The 18,572-nt window shown below is 33.1% G+C and overlaps 3 protein-coding genes across 3 annotated transcripts; 1 reads left to right on the top strand and 2 right to left on the bottom strand.

Annotated features, from left to right (window-relative positions):
• Positions 1–1,486: 1,486 nt before the first annotated feature.
• On the top strand, positions 1,487–2,563 carry LOC107019888. Its single transcript, XM_015220248.2, has 2 exons — positions 1,487–1,977; positions 2,245–2,563. The coding sequence occupies exons 1-2, from the start codon at positions 1,670–1,672 to the stop codon at positions 2,294–2,296; spliced, it is 360 nt and encodes a 119-aa protein (XP_015075734.1). The 5' UTR covers positions 1,487–1,669; the 3' UTR covers positions 2,297–2,563.
• Positions 2,564–9,404: 6,841 nt separating this feature from the next.
• Positions 9,405–10,820, bottom strand: LOC107019704 (uncharacterized protein K02A2.6-like). The gene is made up of 3 exons (XM_015220096.1): positions 10,652–10,820; positions 9,921–10,274; positions 9,405–9,850 (listed from the first exon to the last, which is right to left on the bottom strand). The coding sequence occupies exons 1-3, from the start codon at positions 10,818–10,820 to the stop codon at positions 9,405–9,407; spliced, it is 969 nt and encodes a 322-aa protein (XP_015075582.1).
• Positions 10,821–15,375: 4,555 nt separating this feature from the next.
• LOC107019703 lies at positions 15,376–16,152 on the bottom strand. The gene has a single exon (XM_015220095.1). It carries the CDS (start codon positions 16,150–16,152, stop codon positions 15,376–15,378), a length of 777 nt encoding a protein of 258 aa, XP_015075581.1.
• Positions 16,153–18,572: the final 2,420 nt, after the last annotated feature.

The raw sequence follows: 18,572 nt of genomic DNA, 5'->3' as shown, positions 1-18,572 counted from the left end.
ATATTCACTCATACCTTCTAGGATTTCATCACATGATGTAGGAGATATTATTGAGGTTTTATAATTTCATTCCCTCACATAATTTCAAACTAATCGCTTGTTGTTTTAATTTTCTTTTAAAAAATAAATTAAAAAAAATGTGTTATGCATTTATCGCTCAACTCACAAATCTTATGAATTTAACCAAAAAAAATAAATAAATTAACCTAAGGAGGGAAAGTTAATAAAATAATTTCTTTTAATATCAATTTCATTTAACGAATGAATATCAATTTTTCATCTTTTAATCGTGAAATAATATGTGTAATAACTGAAAAGTATATTCAAATTCAAAATCAAAATAAAATCCAAAAGCAATGTCAGCATGAATTCTCTTCAAAAAAAAATATTAAAAAACGTTTTTTATTTTTATCCTGAACTCACAAGTCCTATGAATTTAACCAAAAGAAATTAACCTAAGGAGGGAAAGTTATTAAAATAATTTTTTTAAATATCAATTTCATTTAATGAATGAATATCAATTTTCATCTTTTAACCGTGAAATAATATAATAACTTAAAAGTATATTCAGATCCAAAAGCAACGTCAGCATGAATTCTCTTTTTTTTTAAAAAAAAATTAAAAACGTTTTATGTTTTTATCTTTCAACTCACAAGTCCTATGAATTTAATTAAAAAAAATTAACCTAAGGAGGGAAAGTTATTAAAATAATTTTTTTAAATATCAATTTCATTTAATGAATGAATATCAATTTTTCATCTTTTAACCGTGAAATAATATAATAACTTAAAAGTATATCCAGATTCAAAAGCAACGTCAGCATGAATTTTCTTTTTTTATTTTTTTTTTATATTTTTATCTTTCAACTCAAAAGTCTTATGAATTTAATAAAAGAAAAAATTAACCTAAGGAGGGAAAGTTATTAAAATAATTTCTTTTAACATCAATTTCAGTTAATGAATGAACATCAATTTTTCATCTTTTAACCATGAAATAATATAATAATTAAAAAGTATATCCAAATTCAAAATGAAAATAAAATTCAAAAGCAACGTCTACATGATTTCTCTTTAAAAAAAAAATTAAAAATGTTTATGTTTTTTATCCCTCAACTTACATTATGAATTTAATGGAAAAAAAAATTAAAACCTAGTAGGGAAAGTTATTAAAATAATTTCTTTTAATATCAATTTCATTTAATGAATTTTTCATCTTTTAACTGTGGAATAATATAATAACTGAAAAATATATCCAAATTCAAAAGCAACGTCAACATTAATTCTCTTTAAAAAGAAATTTAAAAAATATTTATATCCCTCCACTCACAAGTCTTGTAAATTTTTTAACCAAAAAAAAAATCAACCATATGAATTTAACCCAAAAAAAAAGAAAAAATTAATCTAAGAAGGCAAAGTTATTAAAACACAATTTCTTTTAATATCAATTTCATTAAATGAATGAACATCAATTTTTCATAAATAGTATAACAACCGAAAAAACATATCCAAATCCAAAATCAAAATAAAATCCAAAAGCAATGTCACCATGAATTCTTATCCAATTCACCTTTATCCCATATTTTATTTACCTATATATACCCTTTATAATACCTCACTTTTTCAAAAATCACAACTGTATAGATAAATAAATATCCTTTATATATACAAATATGAAGTTTTTACCGGAATTGACGTGTTGTGGCGGAGCAACCATCAAGACGGTGAGGGATGGGCTACCTCCGGTGGAGAAAAAGGAGTCGACGCTAGTAAATCGATCGAGAAGTAAACGCGCGGTTTCTCGGGGAAGGAAATTGAGGAAAATGGAGGATTGGAAACCGGCGCTCAACGTCATCTCCGAGGATAACGCGATTGCCGACCTCGATCGGTACAGTTACGATCAAAATACGGTTCGAAATTCCGGGAATAAAAGAGCCGGGAAATCTGGTAGAGCACAGAAGAAGTTCGGCGACGGTTACTGGTAACTAATTTCTCTTTTTTCTTTTTTTTTTCTTTTCACTGTTTCATGACTTTTTTTTAAGCCAAACTATTGTTGCTCACATGATATTTTTCAATGTTTTGGGCCAAATTATTAGTTTTACCACTGTCTGCGAATATTTCTAAACTAAACTACTAATCGGAGAATGTTTATTTAATTTTGTAATTTAAAAATTATTTTTATTTTTTTTCGTTGTTTTTATTATTATTTTACTTTGTAAAGGATAAATTTTTTTTTGTATATATGCAGGAAAATGTCGTATGCCGTTGCGATGCCTGCTTTCTCAGGAATGCATTTTTAGTGTGGAGTTTGTGTTTGTGTTTGTAAATATTTAGATTTTTTGTTCACCCCTAAATGGAAATTTAAAAAAAGCAAAAATATATGTTTTTTTTTAAAATTTCCTTTATGATTTCTGCTTTAAGTGATATGTGGTTTTTGAATTATTTTAATTTTATATTATATCCTTGTGATAAAACTTGTTTTTTTTTTTTGTACATAGATAAAATTTGGAAAAGGTCATCTTTTTTCTTCCTTTAATTTGTATGAGTTTATGGTACAATTTCTTTTATAACTGCAATTAACTTCATTATTATGGATTGAACAATTTTGCAATTTACACCATTGTACTCGCAATATTCTAGCAATTCCCTCTTCTTTCTCTTTATTTATAGTTGGTGATGGAAGGATACAATTAAAGGATATTTACTATACATTACTGTACTATAGAACGTTCTTTTAACTACTAAATTTTAGAACTATCGATCTTGTTATAAATATTTCTAGACTTTTCTATGTATACTATATGAAAAATTATCTTTAACGATAATTAATTAACAACAGTTCAATTGTTGTTAAATATGTGTTTTTTGCGGTAATTAACACTCTTTGTATATGTCTAAAGGCTTTAGCTAGCGACATTGAATCTTAATACACTTAACTAATGCAATTAAAGACTTTAGCAATTTTCATTAATGTGTGTATTTTATTACCACTAAAAGTTATTGTCATATTCCTTTTTCGCGCAGCGGCGTAAGGGTTTTTCCAATTTAAGTGACGTTATTAATTAAGGGATTATTTTAATTTTTTCAGAGTCGCTACTTTGATTTGAATTATGGTGTTCCAAGTCATCTTTTTGTTTTTAATCCCTAACCAAAAGGAAATGATTTTTTTTAGTTTGGTCTGCGAACCAGTTCGGGTAAGGAATTCTGTTGACTGAGGGAAAGGTATTAGGCATCCCTCAAGTCCCGTGGTTCTAGCGCGGTCGCTTTATGCACTTTTATGACTTAAACTAATTTTTTGAAAAATCTATTGTTAAAATAAATTAATTTTACTCTCATTCTTTGATTTATTTAAATATATTAAAAACTACCTTATTTTATTAATCTATACTCTTTAATTAAAAATATATATACGCATATAAATTAAATCAAACAAAGCAGAATAAAATAAGATATTCTTTATTTTACTTTTTCTTTTGTTATTATTTTTTTTGTTACGTTTCTTTTTTTTCTTATTATCTTCTCATCTTTTACTATTATTATTATTATTATATTATTATTATTATTATTAATATTATTATTTTATAATTTCAAGTTTTTATTTGTTTTTTTTATTTAACTTAATTTTTTTTTGTTTGGACAAAAAAACTTTCAAATTTTTTTTTCTCTTCAATTGCATTTTTTATATTATTTTTTTATACTTTTTTTTCTTTTATTTTTTCCTTCTGTTTTCTCTTTTCCCCTTTTTATTATATTCTTTCTCACATTTTATTTTTAACTTTTCCTTTTTCTTTTTATTGTTATTATTATTTTTTATTTTTTATTTTTGTTCTTCTTCCATTTTTATTCGATTTCTTTTTACGTCACTAACATTAAAGGAACATCCTACTAACTAAAATTAATATATTTATAAAATAGCTACACATGTTATCATTATAAAACTAATTATGAAAAATTAAAATGACTTGGACAACAATTTTACTTAAATATAAAACAAACTATGGGTTATTTAAAGGGTAAATCACATAAATATGCTATAATATAAAAATATTTACCATTTATGTCAACATAATTTTTCTAACTAAATATAACATTTTTTTGGAATTAAAAAAATTGTACGGTCTTCGCCTCTTTCTCAACCCTTTTTCCTATTCTTCTGCTTCTTTGATTCTTTCTTTCTTTCTTTTTACTCTTCTGCTTCTTCGCCTCTTTCTTCTTCTTTTTATACTCTTTTAATTTTTTGTCTCTTTCACTGGTGTTATTTATCTTCCTCTTTTTTATTTTAAATTCTTGTTCTTTTCTTTGAACTTTTTATCTAAATAATTATATTCCTCTGATCAATTTTTTTCATGTCACTATTTTTATTCAAAAACAAGATGAAAAGAGGAATAAAAAGACTGCAAATTTGTATAAAATTACGTTTTTAAGCAGAAATTTCAAATCTTTAAAATTACAGAAGTAAGAGTTCACCATTGATGGTCATTATAAAGCTTCAAATTTTGAATTCATTATTTGAATTTTATAAATTTGTGATAAGTTTGAATAGGTAGTTCCTACAAATGATTGAAAATGTCGTTTGGAGTTTATATCTCAATTTTAAGAGGGTTTGGTTAAGTTTAAAATTGATTTTAGGAAAAATATTAGATTGAAATGAATTAAATATAACATTGAAATGGTCTTGCAACTGTATTAAAGTTGAATTAGATAATACAATTTTAATGCAAATTTAATTCATTTTGAAGTTTTTTGATTGATTTGTCACTATTGGATACTTGTTTAATCCATTATTAATATAACTTATCAATTAATTGATCATTGTCATATCTTTCGTTAGTTATGTTTTTCATTCAGTTTTAGTTCTCTTTTCTAATTCAACTTTAAATACTGTGTAATACTATTTTAATGCAAACTTAATCATTACACGACCTTTTGATTTATTTGTTACTATTGGCTACTTGTTTAATTCATTATTGATACAAGTTTAATTCACTCTACAAATCATTGTCTTGTCAGTCATAGTTACGTTTTCCATTCATTCTTAATTCTCTCTTCTTATTCAAATTTAATACCATTTAATACAATTTTAATACAAATTTAATTCATTTTGCAGTTTTTTATTCATTTATTTGTTCCTATTGGATACTTGTTTAATTTATTATAAATATAAGTTTAATTCACTCTATAAATCATTGTCTAATATTTTATTTATTATATTTTTTTATTCATGCTTAATTCTCTCTTCTACCTTAACTTTAATACTTGTGTAATACACTTTTGTATTTTTAATTCACTTTGCGATTAATCAATTGATTTGTTACGATTATTGATACAAGTTTTATTCAGTTTACATGCAGATCAAAGAATGCTCTTTTGTTTTCTACATTCTGCATTCATATTTAATTCTCTTCTAATAATTCAACTTTAATTAGTCTGTAATACATTTTTAATTCAAGTTTAATTCATTTTGCAGTTTCTTATTCCTCTTCATTTGTTACGATTATATTACTTCTCTTCTAATAATTCAATTTTAATATGTTTGTAACACATTTTAATTAAAGTTTAATTCATTTTACAGTTTTTATGTCTCTTCATTTGTTACGATTATATTACTTGTCTAATTATCTATTGATACAAGTTTTATTCAATCTAGAATTATTGACTATTCTACAAAAAAAAAAGGGAAAAAAAGCAATAGCAGGAGAGGGAGAAAGATCAAAAAAAAAAGCAAGAAAGAAAGGACAAAAGAAAGAAAGGAATAAAGAAAGAAAGAAACAAGAAAGGAAAAAAAAAAGAAAGTGAGACAGAGTAAAGGAGAAAGAAAGAAAAAGCGACAGAGAAAGAAAGAAAGAGCGAAAGAAAAAGCGACAGAGAAAGATAGAAAGAGCGAGACAGAGAAAAGGAAAAAATTAAAAAAAGTTGCTATAAATGGTAATAATTAAAGAGTATATTTAAAATAAGTAATTATTTTTTAAAAGTAATCCATTCACGTAAATAATCCTTATTTAAATATGAAATAAATCACGGTTTGTTATAACAATTTTACACTAAATATAACTATGCAAAGGATCTAAACATAAAGTTGATATGAAATATTTGAACATACTTCATATAATTACATAATAAATATTAATGGTTTAAACACATGCGAAATTTACAACTTCAATATATTGCAATCCATTCTCGCATTATCATGACATAAAACTAATACAAAATAAAATTAAGTATTACCTCTTGTGGAAATTATTTTACGAAAAGAAAGAATTTAGGAACCACGAACTTGAAACCTCGAACTCCACTATTTTTTAGTTGTGTTCTTTTTTTGCGTGTGTTCTTCAATTAAAAAAAAAGTTTTCTTTGTTGTTTCCTCTTTCTTTTTTCTCCTCCTTTCCCTTTTTGTTTTTTTTCCTCTCCTTTTGTTTTCTGATTTCTCTTTGTCCCCTCTTTTCCCTTTTTTTTTGATCTTTTTGTTTGCTGATTCCTTTTTTTCGTTCCTCCCNCTCTTTTATTATTGTTGTGTAATTTTTGTAGTATAATAAGGGGGTTGTGGGTTAGTTTTTGATGGTTTTTCATGGGAGGTGGGGGTAGTGTAATGGTATGTGGGAATGTGGTAGTGAATAGTGATTAAGTGGGGTAATGAGTAGGTTATTATTATCAATTTTTATTGTTAATAAATAATAATAATAATAATAATAATAATAATAATAGTAACTAGTTATTGGCATAAAAGAATATGAAATAGCTAAATCAAAAAATATAATTAAGAAAATATTAAAATCAATAATTTATTTGCTAAATTTTGAATAAATAAAAAAAAATATAACTTAAAGGGTAACTCTATTTTTGTTGTTTTCAAATCCTTTAAAATAAACTTACTAAATAAAATATCTACTTTATATTTTAAAAAAATATCTAAGCTCTAAAAAGGGTATAAAACTTAAATTTGGTCAAAATTACGTGTCTACAGTTTGCCCCTCTTTAACTGGAAACACGAAGAATTTTCAGACAAAGAAGTAGACAAAGTGACAAGTTTTGACCGAACTCTTATTTGAAAGACCAAAATCAATGCGATCGAGTCCTTGTTTTGGACAACCTACATATCCCAGGTTATAAGGGAATCAGGTCACGTGTAGTTCAAGGAGATGAGGTGATGAGTTGGAGTTAAGTGAGGTTCCATCGAGGCTCTAGATCGCGACTCTTAAAAAAATATAAAATTGAAATCTAATAGTGAAAAGAAAAACAAATGTACAAACTTCTATCCATGCAGCTTTTCTTGAATTTTGACTTTAAGATATCACCTTGATTTTTGGATGAATATCTTAATCTAGAATTGGAATGGAGGCTGAACTTGCCACTTAGGCGGAACTTTTGACATCTTCAAAATGACAATTTGAAAAGTGCTCTTGAATAGCTGCGTGTTTTCTTGATCAAAAGTTGACTAGTAAAAGATGTAAGGAAGTCAGGCTACTACATGCATTGAAGAAGCTAATTCTAACCATCATGGATTTATTATTCTAAAAAAAATTAAAACTTTGTTCTTGAATTTCAAATCCATGTCTCGCTTGAGGAAACCTAAAAACCACCACAAACAAAAAATAAATAAAAATTTTGCCCCAGTTTTCACTGAGAAAATTTTTGTGAGTTATTAGCAAATATAAATATAAAACATAAACTCCGACTAGGAAGTATTTATTTTAGGAGAAAATAAAACTAAAAATCTAGACTAGGAAGTGTTTATCCTATGAGAAAGTAATCTAATCCCATTATTCAGGAGGGTCCTGCTAGTCCCATTATCCAGGAGGGTCCTGCTAGTCCCATTATCCAGGAGGATCCTGCTAATCTATTATCCAGGAGGGTCCTGCTAGTCCCATTATCTAGGAGGGTTCTGCTAGTCCCATTATCCAGGAGGGTCCTGCTAATAAAATTTTCTATAGACTAATAATACAAACGAAACATTGTGAATGTTATCTTCATTATTTGGCAGTTCCTTCAAAATAAAAATAAAAATAATAAAAATAAATAAATAATAATAATAATAATAAAAATAAATAAAGTAAATATTCCAACTTTCAGGTAATTGCTATTTTAATATATATTAGCCAATTTTCATATAATATTCTACAAGTCTTCATTGTAGGGTTTCCATTTCGCTCGCTGTAGACTAGGTTGAACATCTAGGTTCCTCGAATCTTCAATCTTGAAACAACTTGTGGCCCTGCTTCAACAAATAAAATTCGTGAGTTTGAAAAGGTGGTGGTTGGTTTGTGGTTCCATCTTTCGACAAGGGTGCCTCAAACACTTGTGACGCTTTGGTTGTTTCCAACGGTCAATACTTCTTATTGATTGATTGTACTTTCATCCAAATTTGCTTATTTTGGGACCTAAATCCAATGTCTTTATCTCACAACACTCATTGTTTAGCCTTCATAGAATCAGAGAATTTTTGAATTCAACACTTGAAGACAAATTATAACTCATTAGCCTGATGCTTCGCCTAGTACCATTTAGAGACTTGGTAGCGAGTCTTGAAATTCCTTCCTAGTTTCTTGACAAAGACTCGACTCAAATACATACGAAAAAAGTGACGAAAAATATAAGAAAATTACGAACTATACGAGAATAAAAGAAAAAATTCGATGAAGACTCTTTTTTTTAGTAAGAAGAAGAAAGAAAAACTAATCTGAGTGTGGGAGCCGAGTCTACTGATCATGCCATGCAATTTGAATTGATTTCCAGACTTGGCTATCCAATCTATTCATCAACCATTATTGATCATTCAATCTTGATGTGGAATCCCGACACTTAATGAAGCCATAAATAATTTTGAACCCTTATTCACTTTATGATATTCACGAAGGTCTTTGCCACTAAAACTCTATCATGTTAATTGCTCCAGCTCACGTCCGCCTTATGGTGCATGTCAGAATTTTCACAAATAAGACTCTCTTATATTCAACTCCTTTTCGCCCTACGGTGCTCACTTAGGGTTTTCACCAATAATACTCTCTCATTTTTATTTCTTTCTACTCACATTTGTCTTATGCTGCCCATTCAGGATTTTTACCTACCCTTAACCAACTTACTCTCGACATATCAAGGGTTGATGCAAATACTTTTTTTATTGACTTTAGATGATGGGGTTGATTTTGAGCTTTGAGATGAGAGACCAAATGCATAAAAAAATGACTTTTGCCCCAGTATACTACAATATGAATTTTTGGATTTGTATTTGGTTAAATCGAACCCAACATTAGGGCTGCCTACGTATATTGCCGAAACAAGAATCAGGTCGAACGTAGTTCAGGCAATTTTTTTTTTGAAAAGTCAAGGAAACAACATAACCAAGAGATTCCATTGAATCAACCCTTTAAATGTCGAGCCCAAACATTAGGGTTTCTAATATCGAAAATCAAATCATATGTAATATCTTTTCACAGCATCAGCATTGACGACCGTTTCTGTCACTTTGCCTTCTATATCTGCTAAGTAAAGAGCACCATTGGGTAATACCCTTTTAACAACGAATGGTCCTCTCCAATTTGGAGAGAATTTGCCTTTGATTTCGGCATGATGTGGCAAAATGCGTCTCAACACTAATTGACCCTCTTCAAAATGTCTGGGACGCACCTTTTTGTGGTATGCCCGTGTCATTCTTTTCTGATATAATTGTCCATGACATATTGATGTCAGACGCTTCTCATCAATCAAACTTAATTGCTCTAACCGAGTTTTGACCCACTCATCATCATCAATTTTAGCCTCCACAACAATTCGTAAAGATGGGATCTCAATCTCTGTAGGTATAACTGCATCAGTCCCGTATACCAGTGAATATGGGGTAGCGCCCACTGACGTACGGACTGTAGTGCGATAACCCAAAAGCAAAAGGCAACTTTTCATGCCATTGTCGAGAACTTTGCACCATCTTACGAAGTATCTTTGTTATATTTTTGTTAGCAGCTTCTACAGCACCGTTTGCCTTTGGGCGATACGGAGTCATATTTCGATGCTCAATCTTAAAATGGTAGCATACCTCTTGCCATAAGTCGCTGTTGAGATTTGCGGCGTTATCAGTTATAATCACCTTTGGAATACCAAACCGGCAGATGATGTTGAAATGGATGAAATCCACCATGACCTTCTTGGTCACTGACTTGAAAGTTACTGCTTCCACCCACTTTGTAAAATAATCAATGGCCACCAAGATGAACATGTGACCATTCAATGCTTTTGGTTCTATCGGTCCAATCACATCCATTCCCCATGCCACTAAAGGCCATGGAGCTAATGCAACTCAGAAGGGGGAGAATGTATCAAATCACCATGTATTTGACATTCATGACATTTACGAACAAATCGTATGGAATCCCGCTCCATGGTGAGCCAATAATATCCTGCTCGAAGTATCTTCTTGGCTAGAACATATCCATTCATATGAGGTCCACAAACTCCTGAGTGTACTTCAATCATGATTTTGGAAGCCTCTTGAGCATTTATACACCTTAGAAGACCTAAATCGGGTGTCTTCTTGTACAGTATGCCTCCGCTTAATAAAAAACCCCTTGCTAGTCATCGAATAGTCCTTTTTTGATTAATAGTTACATCCGACGGACATTCTCCAAACTAAAGATATATTTTTATATCATGAAACCAAGGCTTACCATCAAATTCCTCCTCAATCATGTTGCAATAATCATGTTGATCACGAATTTGTATGTATAAAGGGTCGATATGAGCGTCATCAGGGTGCTGGAGCATCAAAGATAAAGTGGCCAATGCATCTGCAATCTCATTGCGCACTCTGGGAATGTGTCTAAACTTTATCGACATGAATCGTTGACAAAGACCTTGTAAACAATGTTGATATGGTATGAGCTTTGGGTCTCGAGTTTCCCATTCTCCTTGAATTTGATGACATGTAAGTCTGAGTCTCCTAACACTAACAATTCTTGGATGCCCATGTCAACAGCTAACCTCAGATCAAAATGCACGCTTCATACTCAGACATATTATTAGTACAATAGAATCTAAGTTGGGCTGATATAGGGTAATATTCCCCTGATTTAGACATAAGAACAACTCCTATTCCAACTCCTTTCTTGTTAGAGGCACCATCAAAGAATAACTTCCAACCTTGATTGTTATCGTGAATAACTTCATCGATACAAGATCTCTTCGTCTGGAAAATAGGTTTTAAGTGGTTCATATTCTTCATCAATAGGGTTCTCTGCCAGATAATCTGCCAATGCTTGAGCTTTCATTGCGGTCCGCGTTATATAGATAATGTCAAACTCTATGAGCAATATTTGCCATTTCGCAAGCCTGCCTGTGGGCATGGGCTTTTGAAAAATATATTTCAACGGATCCATACGAGAGATGAGATAAGTAGTGTAAGATGAAAGATAATGTTTCAACTTCTATGCTACCCAAGTTAGGGCATAACACGTTCTTTCAAGAAGGGTGTACTTCGCTTCGTAAACGGTAAACTTCTTGCTGAGGTAATAAATGGACCGCTCTTTCTTCCCAGTGTCATCATGCTGACCCAGTAGACAACCAAAAGAATTATCCTGTACTGACATATACAATATCAAAGGTCCTCCCGGCTCGGGAGGAACCAACACAGGGGGATTCGATAGGTAATTCTTAATTCTTTCAAAAGCTTTTCGACATTCTTCAGTCCACTCAACTGTGGCATTCTTTTTCAACAACTTAAAGATAGACTCACAAGTTGTTGTGAGTTGAGCAATGAATCTGCTGATGTAGTTTAACCTTCCTAGAAGGCTCATAACCTCAATTTTGTTCTTTGGAGGTGGCAATTCTTGAATTGCTTTTATTTTTGAAGGATCCAACTCGATACCTCTTCGACTGACTACAAACCCCAAAAGCTTCCCCTATGGTACTCCAAATACACATTTTGCAGGATTAAGCTTGTGATTATACCTGCGGAGCCTTTAGAAGAATCTCCTTAAGTCTTTCACATGATTTGACTGTTTTTTAGATTTACTGATAATATCATCCACATAAACTTCGATTTCTCTACGCATCATATCGTGAAACATGGTTGTCATCGCTCTCATATAAGTTGCCCCTGCATTTTTTAATCCAAAATGCATAACCCGATAACAATATGTACCCCATGAGTGATAAAATATGTTTTTTCTGCATCTTCGTTGTCCATAATAATCTGATGGTAACCCGCATAACAATCCACAAAAGATGCAACCTCATGTTTAGAACAATTATCCAATAAAATATGGATGTTAGGCAAAGGAATATCATCTTTTGGACTTGCTTTGTTCAAATCACGATAATCAATACACATTCGAACTTTGCCGTCTTTCTTAAGGACGTATACGATATTGGCTAACCAAGAAGGATATTGAGCGACTTGAATGACTTTGGACTCAAGTTGTTTTGTGATCTCCTCTTTAATTATTACACTCATGTCGGTTTTGAGTTTTCTCAACTTTTGCTTTATATGAGGAAAATTAGGATCAATTGGCAACTTGTGAACAACCATGTCAATGCTCAATCCAAGCATGCCATCATAAGATGACGCAAGAACATCTTTGTAATCAAGAAGGTCCTGGATTATATCGTCCTTTTGATGTCGAACATGTACACTTATCTTAGTCTCCTTAATAATTTCCTGATCCCCCAAATTTATCGTCTCAATTTCAGTCATGTTTGGATTTGACTTATTTTGAATATGATTAAAATCACTCCTTACTTCAAATACTCTGTCTTCATCATATTCTATTTCTTGACTTATTATTTCAATATTAGGTCGAAGATTAGATTGGATATTAAGATCTGGCAAAAAATTCTGCATGCATGTCATATCACTAGAATCGGCATAGAAAGAAATGTATAAGAGAAAACGAACAAATATATTAGACTGAAATAAAGATGCAATTACATCCTATTGAAAAGGGAAATAGAGAGTTCAAAATAAAACGACAAGATAAAATCCGAATTAGAATCCTTGAATAAATCTGACGACAAATGAAAAAACAAGACAGACTACCAAGACTCGTCTTTAACGGAGAGAGAGGTGGCCTCCCAATTTTTTAGCATGACATCAAGACCAATGAATTGCACATCTCTGTCGCTAGTGCCTTCTCTGAGTTCCACCATATCAACCTCGACAAATAAGTCTTGAAAATAGTTGATCATTTTTTCGCTTACTGTCATCACTGTCTCTGGAAAAGATGATTGATAAGATTCTGTTGCGCGGGCTTTGATGAAAGATTTGTAGATTGGTTGTATAGGCTTGGTAAGTGACCATACATCTCTCTTCTGCTTCTTTGCCTTCATTTTGTCCTCGACTCTAGGTTGGTAGCCTAAGCCAAAAGTACCAATGCTCTTTCGTAGACTCACTGGATAAGCTCTCCCTTGCAAGCAGATTCCTAAGCCATTACCCGACTCAAACCCATGTTTCAGCAATTCATTCAACACCATTACAGACGCGATGGACATCTTTGGTTTTGAAATAACACTCCCCTCGCGGACATGCTCAACAACCACTACCTCAAAAGCTTGATAAACCAGTGCCTCATTCTCATTATTCGCCTTGATAAAAGGGGAGGAAGAGTTTTTGTAGATTGAAAAATTCCCCTCCCATGAACAATCACCTCTTGTCGGTCGTATTCAAACTTAATCATTTGATGCAACGGTGAGGGGACTGCTCCAGCCCTATGCACCCATGGCCTCCCCAACAATAGTTTGTAGGACGCGTTGATATCCAACACTTGAAAATTCACAGCGAAATCCACAGGCCTTATGGTTAGTACGAGCTCTATCTCACCAATGACATCTGTTTTTGACCCATCAAAAGCTCTAACACATACATTGTTGGGTCGGATCCTTTCAGCACTAACATTCAATTTCTGAGAGTTGATAAAAGACAAATATTTGCTCCAGATCCTCCATCAATTAGAACTCGAGTGACATATGAAAGCTCACACTTTACAGTGATATGTAGCCCTTGGTTATGTCCTGTACCTTCTTTGGATAGTTCATCATCTGAAAAGGTGATGCGGTTTACCTCAAATATTCTCCCAGCAATCTTCTCTAACTGACTCACTTTAACTTTACTGAGAACATGTGCTTCATTCAAAATTTTCACTACAGCCTTACGATGTTCATAAGAATATATTAGCAAAGACAACAAAGAGATTTGGGCTGGAGTTTTTCTTAATTGTTCCACCACGGAGTAGTATTATAGTTTCATCTTTCTTAGGAATTCCTCTGCCTCTCCTTCAGTGACCGGAATCTTTATTTGTATTTGGTCATTTTTAGTTTTCCTTAATTTCATCGGGACATAACATCTTCCTGAATGGGTTATTCCTCCTACTTCATCTATTTCTTCATCAATTTCTTTTCCCTTGTATGTCACGACAGTAGGCTCATAATTCCAAAGAACAGCTTTGGGGTTAGTCATTAGGAGCTGGGATACTGGCCTGATAATCACACAAGGAATATGGGCCCCTTGCACGATCAAGATAGGCTTGTTTGGCCTTTTTGGGACAAACGATCTTGCCTTACTCGGACTTGCCCAAACATCTTAAGGGCTCCTTTCACAGTTAAGATGGGTGTGTTTGATGGGCTCAACTTTTCTAACCTACTTTCCACCCCTAAAGGCATCATTTTTGTTAAATCGACAACATTTGCCGACTTCTCAATGCCAATTCCAACCTTAAGGATTGGCTTATACAGAGATGCAAACTCTTCGTGACCCTTCATCATTTCTAGCATGTTCGTTTCAGTATGCCTCGGCAGTGGATTTTGATTGATGTTGGGTCCACTAGGACTTTCAACTATAATTCGATTAGAATCGATCAAATCCTGAATGACCCTTTTCAAATACCAACATCTCTCTATGTTATGCCCTGGGGCATTAGAGCAATATGCGCAATGTTGAGAATAATCCAAATTTCTCGGGGAGGATTCGACATCTTTCTCTCAATAAAACTTAAAACATTCAATGTCCTTAATTTTTGGAACAAGCTAGCATACGACTTCTCAATAGGAGTGAACTCATCTTTAACACCATTTCCCTTCTTGTATTGTGGTCTAGGACGGAAAGGAATTCTAGCAGTATTTTGATGAACTTGTTGGGGTGGTGGATGATTTTGTGAAGTTGGTGCACGTTATTGTGGATAAGAAGGGGGTGCAATTGGTTGTGCATTAAAAAACATGATATGAAGAATATGGGACAAAATATTGTGGAGCTTGGGAAGGAAAATAGTGTTGTGGGGAATTATCTTGGACATGAGTCCTAGGTGCTGATACAATAGTGGCCACATCCTCCCTTCTCTTCTTCCTCCAATATTTCCAGAACCATTTTGAAGCACTTGTGTTGTGGATTTTAAGGCAGCTTGACTTACAATCTTTCCAGACTTGATGCCATTTTCACCATTTCCCCTACCTTAATAACTTCAGCGAATGTCTTCCCGACGGCAAAAAGCAGATAGTGAAAGTTATCAGGTTCTTGCGCCTGGAGAAAAACGTCAATCATCTCTGACTCCTTCAATGCTGGTTTAACCCTAGCAGCTTGTTCCCTCCATCTGATAGGATATTCACGAAAATTTTCCGTGGTCTTTTTCCTCGTGTTGGCTAATGAGGAGCGATCTGGCACAATGTCAATATTATATTGGAATTGCTGTACAAAATATCGAGCCAAATCATCCCATGTGTGCCAGTTAGTGATATCCTGATCTATGAACCATTCAGATGCAATCCCTACTAAGATTTCCCCAAAATAGGCCATAAGTAACTCTTCTTTGCCCTCTGCACCCCTCAATTGGTTGCAATATCTCTTTAGATGAGCTATGGGATCTCCGCGACCATCGTATTTGTCAAACTTTGGAGTTTTAAAACCAGAAGGCAAATGGATGTGAGAAAACATACACAAGTCAGTGAACGAGATGCCTTTGTGGCCTTCTAGTCCAAGCATATCTCTTATACTCTTTTCCAAACTCTTCATTTTCTTAGTCATTTCTTCATGTTCCTCATTCTTGACCATCTTCTCAATTTTGACAGGGAAACTATATTGATGAATGTGGGGATGAGAGCTTGGAATTTTAATGGCCTCTTCAAGAATGTAACTGTGATCACGCCGAACTTTTGGCGGAGGATCGCTGTTGGATTTGGGCACCATCGTTGGTTGCGGGACGCTGATAGTCGGGGCAGTTGACACAAAGAGTGGATTACTTATCATAGGTGTATTCGAAGGGCGCACCATAGAAGTTCCAGCGACATTGGATGTGTTAGAATAGGGGCCGAATCCAGGGGGTTATATCGGATCGCTTGTCGACACCTGGATAGGGGGAGACATATTTGTATTAAAATAGTCTCGGATTGAAGACGGTGGAGGTTGTCCACTCATCCAAGCCTCGTACATCTCTGCTATTTGTTGTTTTAATGCCCTTATCTCTTCTGTTGTCCCTGTTTCTTGTGAAGTCATCTGGTTTTGGATCTCATCATTGTACGATTCATTTCCGTCTTTGGGGGCCATTTTTTGTTTCCCTTTCGATCTTGTATTGTAAGGATGTGATGCCAGTTTAACCATAAACCAATTACCTTTAAGCTAGTATGTCTCTTTTTATTTCTCCCTCTTTCTCTCTCTCTCTCTCTCTCTCTCTGAATGGAGTAACAAACCGATTAGTGTTAAGAAATTATGCACATTGCATCCACATACATACTTCTAATATGGAGGACCTTATGTTTCATCCCGGCTTACCTAGACATTCTTCTCTTCCTTAGTTTTTTATTATTTATTATTATTATTTATTTATTTACTTATTATTTTTTATTATTATGATTATCATTATTTTTTTTTCAGAGAGAGAAGAAAAAAAATTTGGATCGAACTCCCTGGGTTGCCTACATATCATGTTTGGCCCATGAATCAGATCTTGCATAGTTCGAGAAAGATATTACTTTTTTTTGCATGACATATGCACATAAGGTGACCAACAGCAAATCTTTTTCATTCATTTTCAAATATTTTTAAAATAATGATTTGAATAAAACATAAAAAAACAGAAGTACGTAGGACTTAGATAGACTCTAAATGAAATAAAATAAAAAAAGCGAAAAAGAAAGAAAGAGAAAAAAATAGTAAAATAAAATGAAATAATCACTACTAAGAAAATAGACTCGAAAAGAAACTGAATCCTCGAATCACAATCGTCTCCAAGACCCTTATAAATCTTCGCCAATGCTTTTGGTCGATATGGAGCCAAAGCACGGGCCTGTCGGCCCAACCTCTAATAGTTCTGGTGTAAATATCTAGCATAAACATTGTTGAATTCATCCCTGAGTTGTAGTATTCGGTCTCTAGTTTCATCCATATTGTCATAACAATTCTGTAACCAGTGGCGAGTAGTATTGACTTCATGCGTTAAATTTTCCCTTTGTTCTTGGAGCTCTTCAATTTGAAGGTGGAGTGCATCTTGCTCGGCTATCCTTTGACCTCTCTCAATCTCACAGTCTGCCTGATAAGCACTGAAAAGCCTTGCTATTTCTCTCTTTCGTTCTATAGAGGCTTTAACTTGAGTTTGGAGTCTAGACTGTGCGCAGATAAGATGGTCCTTTTCTTTCTTATACTCCTCTTGCTGTTGCTCCATAGCGCTTGTGACAATGTCCAAGTCTTCTTGTAAGGCCAGCATGGTAGATCGGTGTTTTCTAACTCTAACTTCAAATATCACATCACGTTAAGTCAACTTCTCTTTAGCATTTTTCAGGTCATTACTTAGGATATCCAGAGTAGATTTGTAGCTTCTTTCGACTTTGAGGCGAGCTTGCTTAATCTTAACTTCAATTTTTGTTTCTCGATCTATAAGTCCTTTTATTAACCCTTCTGGCATAACCTTAGGAACGGGTTGATCATGTACCCAGTCTAAGTACGCTTGGTCCACCTCGCCTCTTGTGCGATCCTTCACCATATCGTGGGGACTTGAGAGTATGCATCTTCCCCAAATCTTAAATATCTCTGATTTCCTTAAAGGTATTTCAGGATGAAACTCATACATGAATTCCCGCATATCTTCATTAGGTGGTAGAAACTAGCGTCGCCCAAGTTGTCGCATAACTCTAAGTGGCATGTAAGGTTGGACACCTCGAAGACCCATTAGGACGATGAATGATCGAAAAGTAGACATGTATATCAATTCGGCCGATGGAAACCAATGATAATTCCACACAATCTTGTCAGCAGTCAGATTATTGAGGTGTTGCTTCCAAGCTTCAATACCCTTCGAAAAATTATGATCTTTGATTCTTTCTTTGTGGCCTCCACCGCATAAGGGTGACGACGAATGTGTTCAATCATCCATAGTTGTAATAACATATTGCATCCCTCAAAGTAGTCTTTTCCATCCTTGCAAATAGTTAAAGCACGATAGATGTCTGCCAGAATCATTGGTACGAGGGTGATATTAGGCTTTTTCTCAAAAGCTGTAATGACTGCAGCTAAGTTCATGCTAATTTTTTCTCCTTTTTTTGGAAATACCATGATCCCCAAAAAAGCCACCACGAAGGCATCATAGCTGTGTGCTTCCTAGGTCAGACGACACC

This window comes from Solanum pennellii, chromosome 5 (assembly GCF_001406875.1).
Source record: "Solanum pennellii chromosome 5, SPENNV200".
NCBI lineage: Eukaryota > Viridiplantae > Streptophyta > Magnoliopsida > Solanales > Solanaceae > Solanum > Solanum pennellii.
Note: the sequence above shows the minus strand (reverse complement) of the source record. Positions and strands in the feature narration are given on the sequence as shown.

What these genes read in the sequence shown, in the direction of transcription:
- LOC107019888 (XM_015220248.2), top strand. Translation starts at nt 1,670, where the DNA reads ATGAAGTTTTTACCGGAATTGACGTGTTGTGGCGGAGCAACCATCAAG. An exon ending in AAGTTCGGCGACGGTTACTG is followed by an intron (nt 1,978 to 2,244) that starts GTAACTAATTTC and finishes GTATATATGCAG; the next exon opens with GAAAATGTCGTATGCCGTTG.
- LOC107019704 (XM_015220096.1), bottom strand. Translation starts at nt 10,820, where the DNA reads ATGTCGATAAAGTTTAGACACATTCCCAGAGTGCGCAATGAGATTGCA. An exon ending in GATTGAGGAGGAATTTGATG is followed by an intron (nt 10,275 to 10,651) that starts GTAAGCCTTGGT and finishes GAGTTGCATTAG; the next exon opens with CTCCATGGCCTTTAGTGGCA. An exon ending in AAATATAACAAAGATACTTC is followed by an intron (nt 9,851 to 9,920) that starts GTAAGATGGTGC and finishes ATCGCACTACAG; the next exon opens with TCCGTACGTCAGTGGGCGCT.
- LOC107019703 (XM_015220095.1), bottom strand. Translation starts at nt 16,152, where the DNA reads ATGGTGCCCAAATCCAACAGCGATCCTCCGCCAAAAGTTCGGCGTGAT.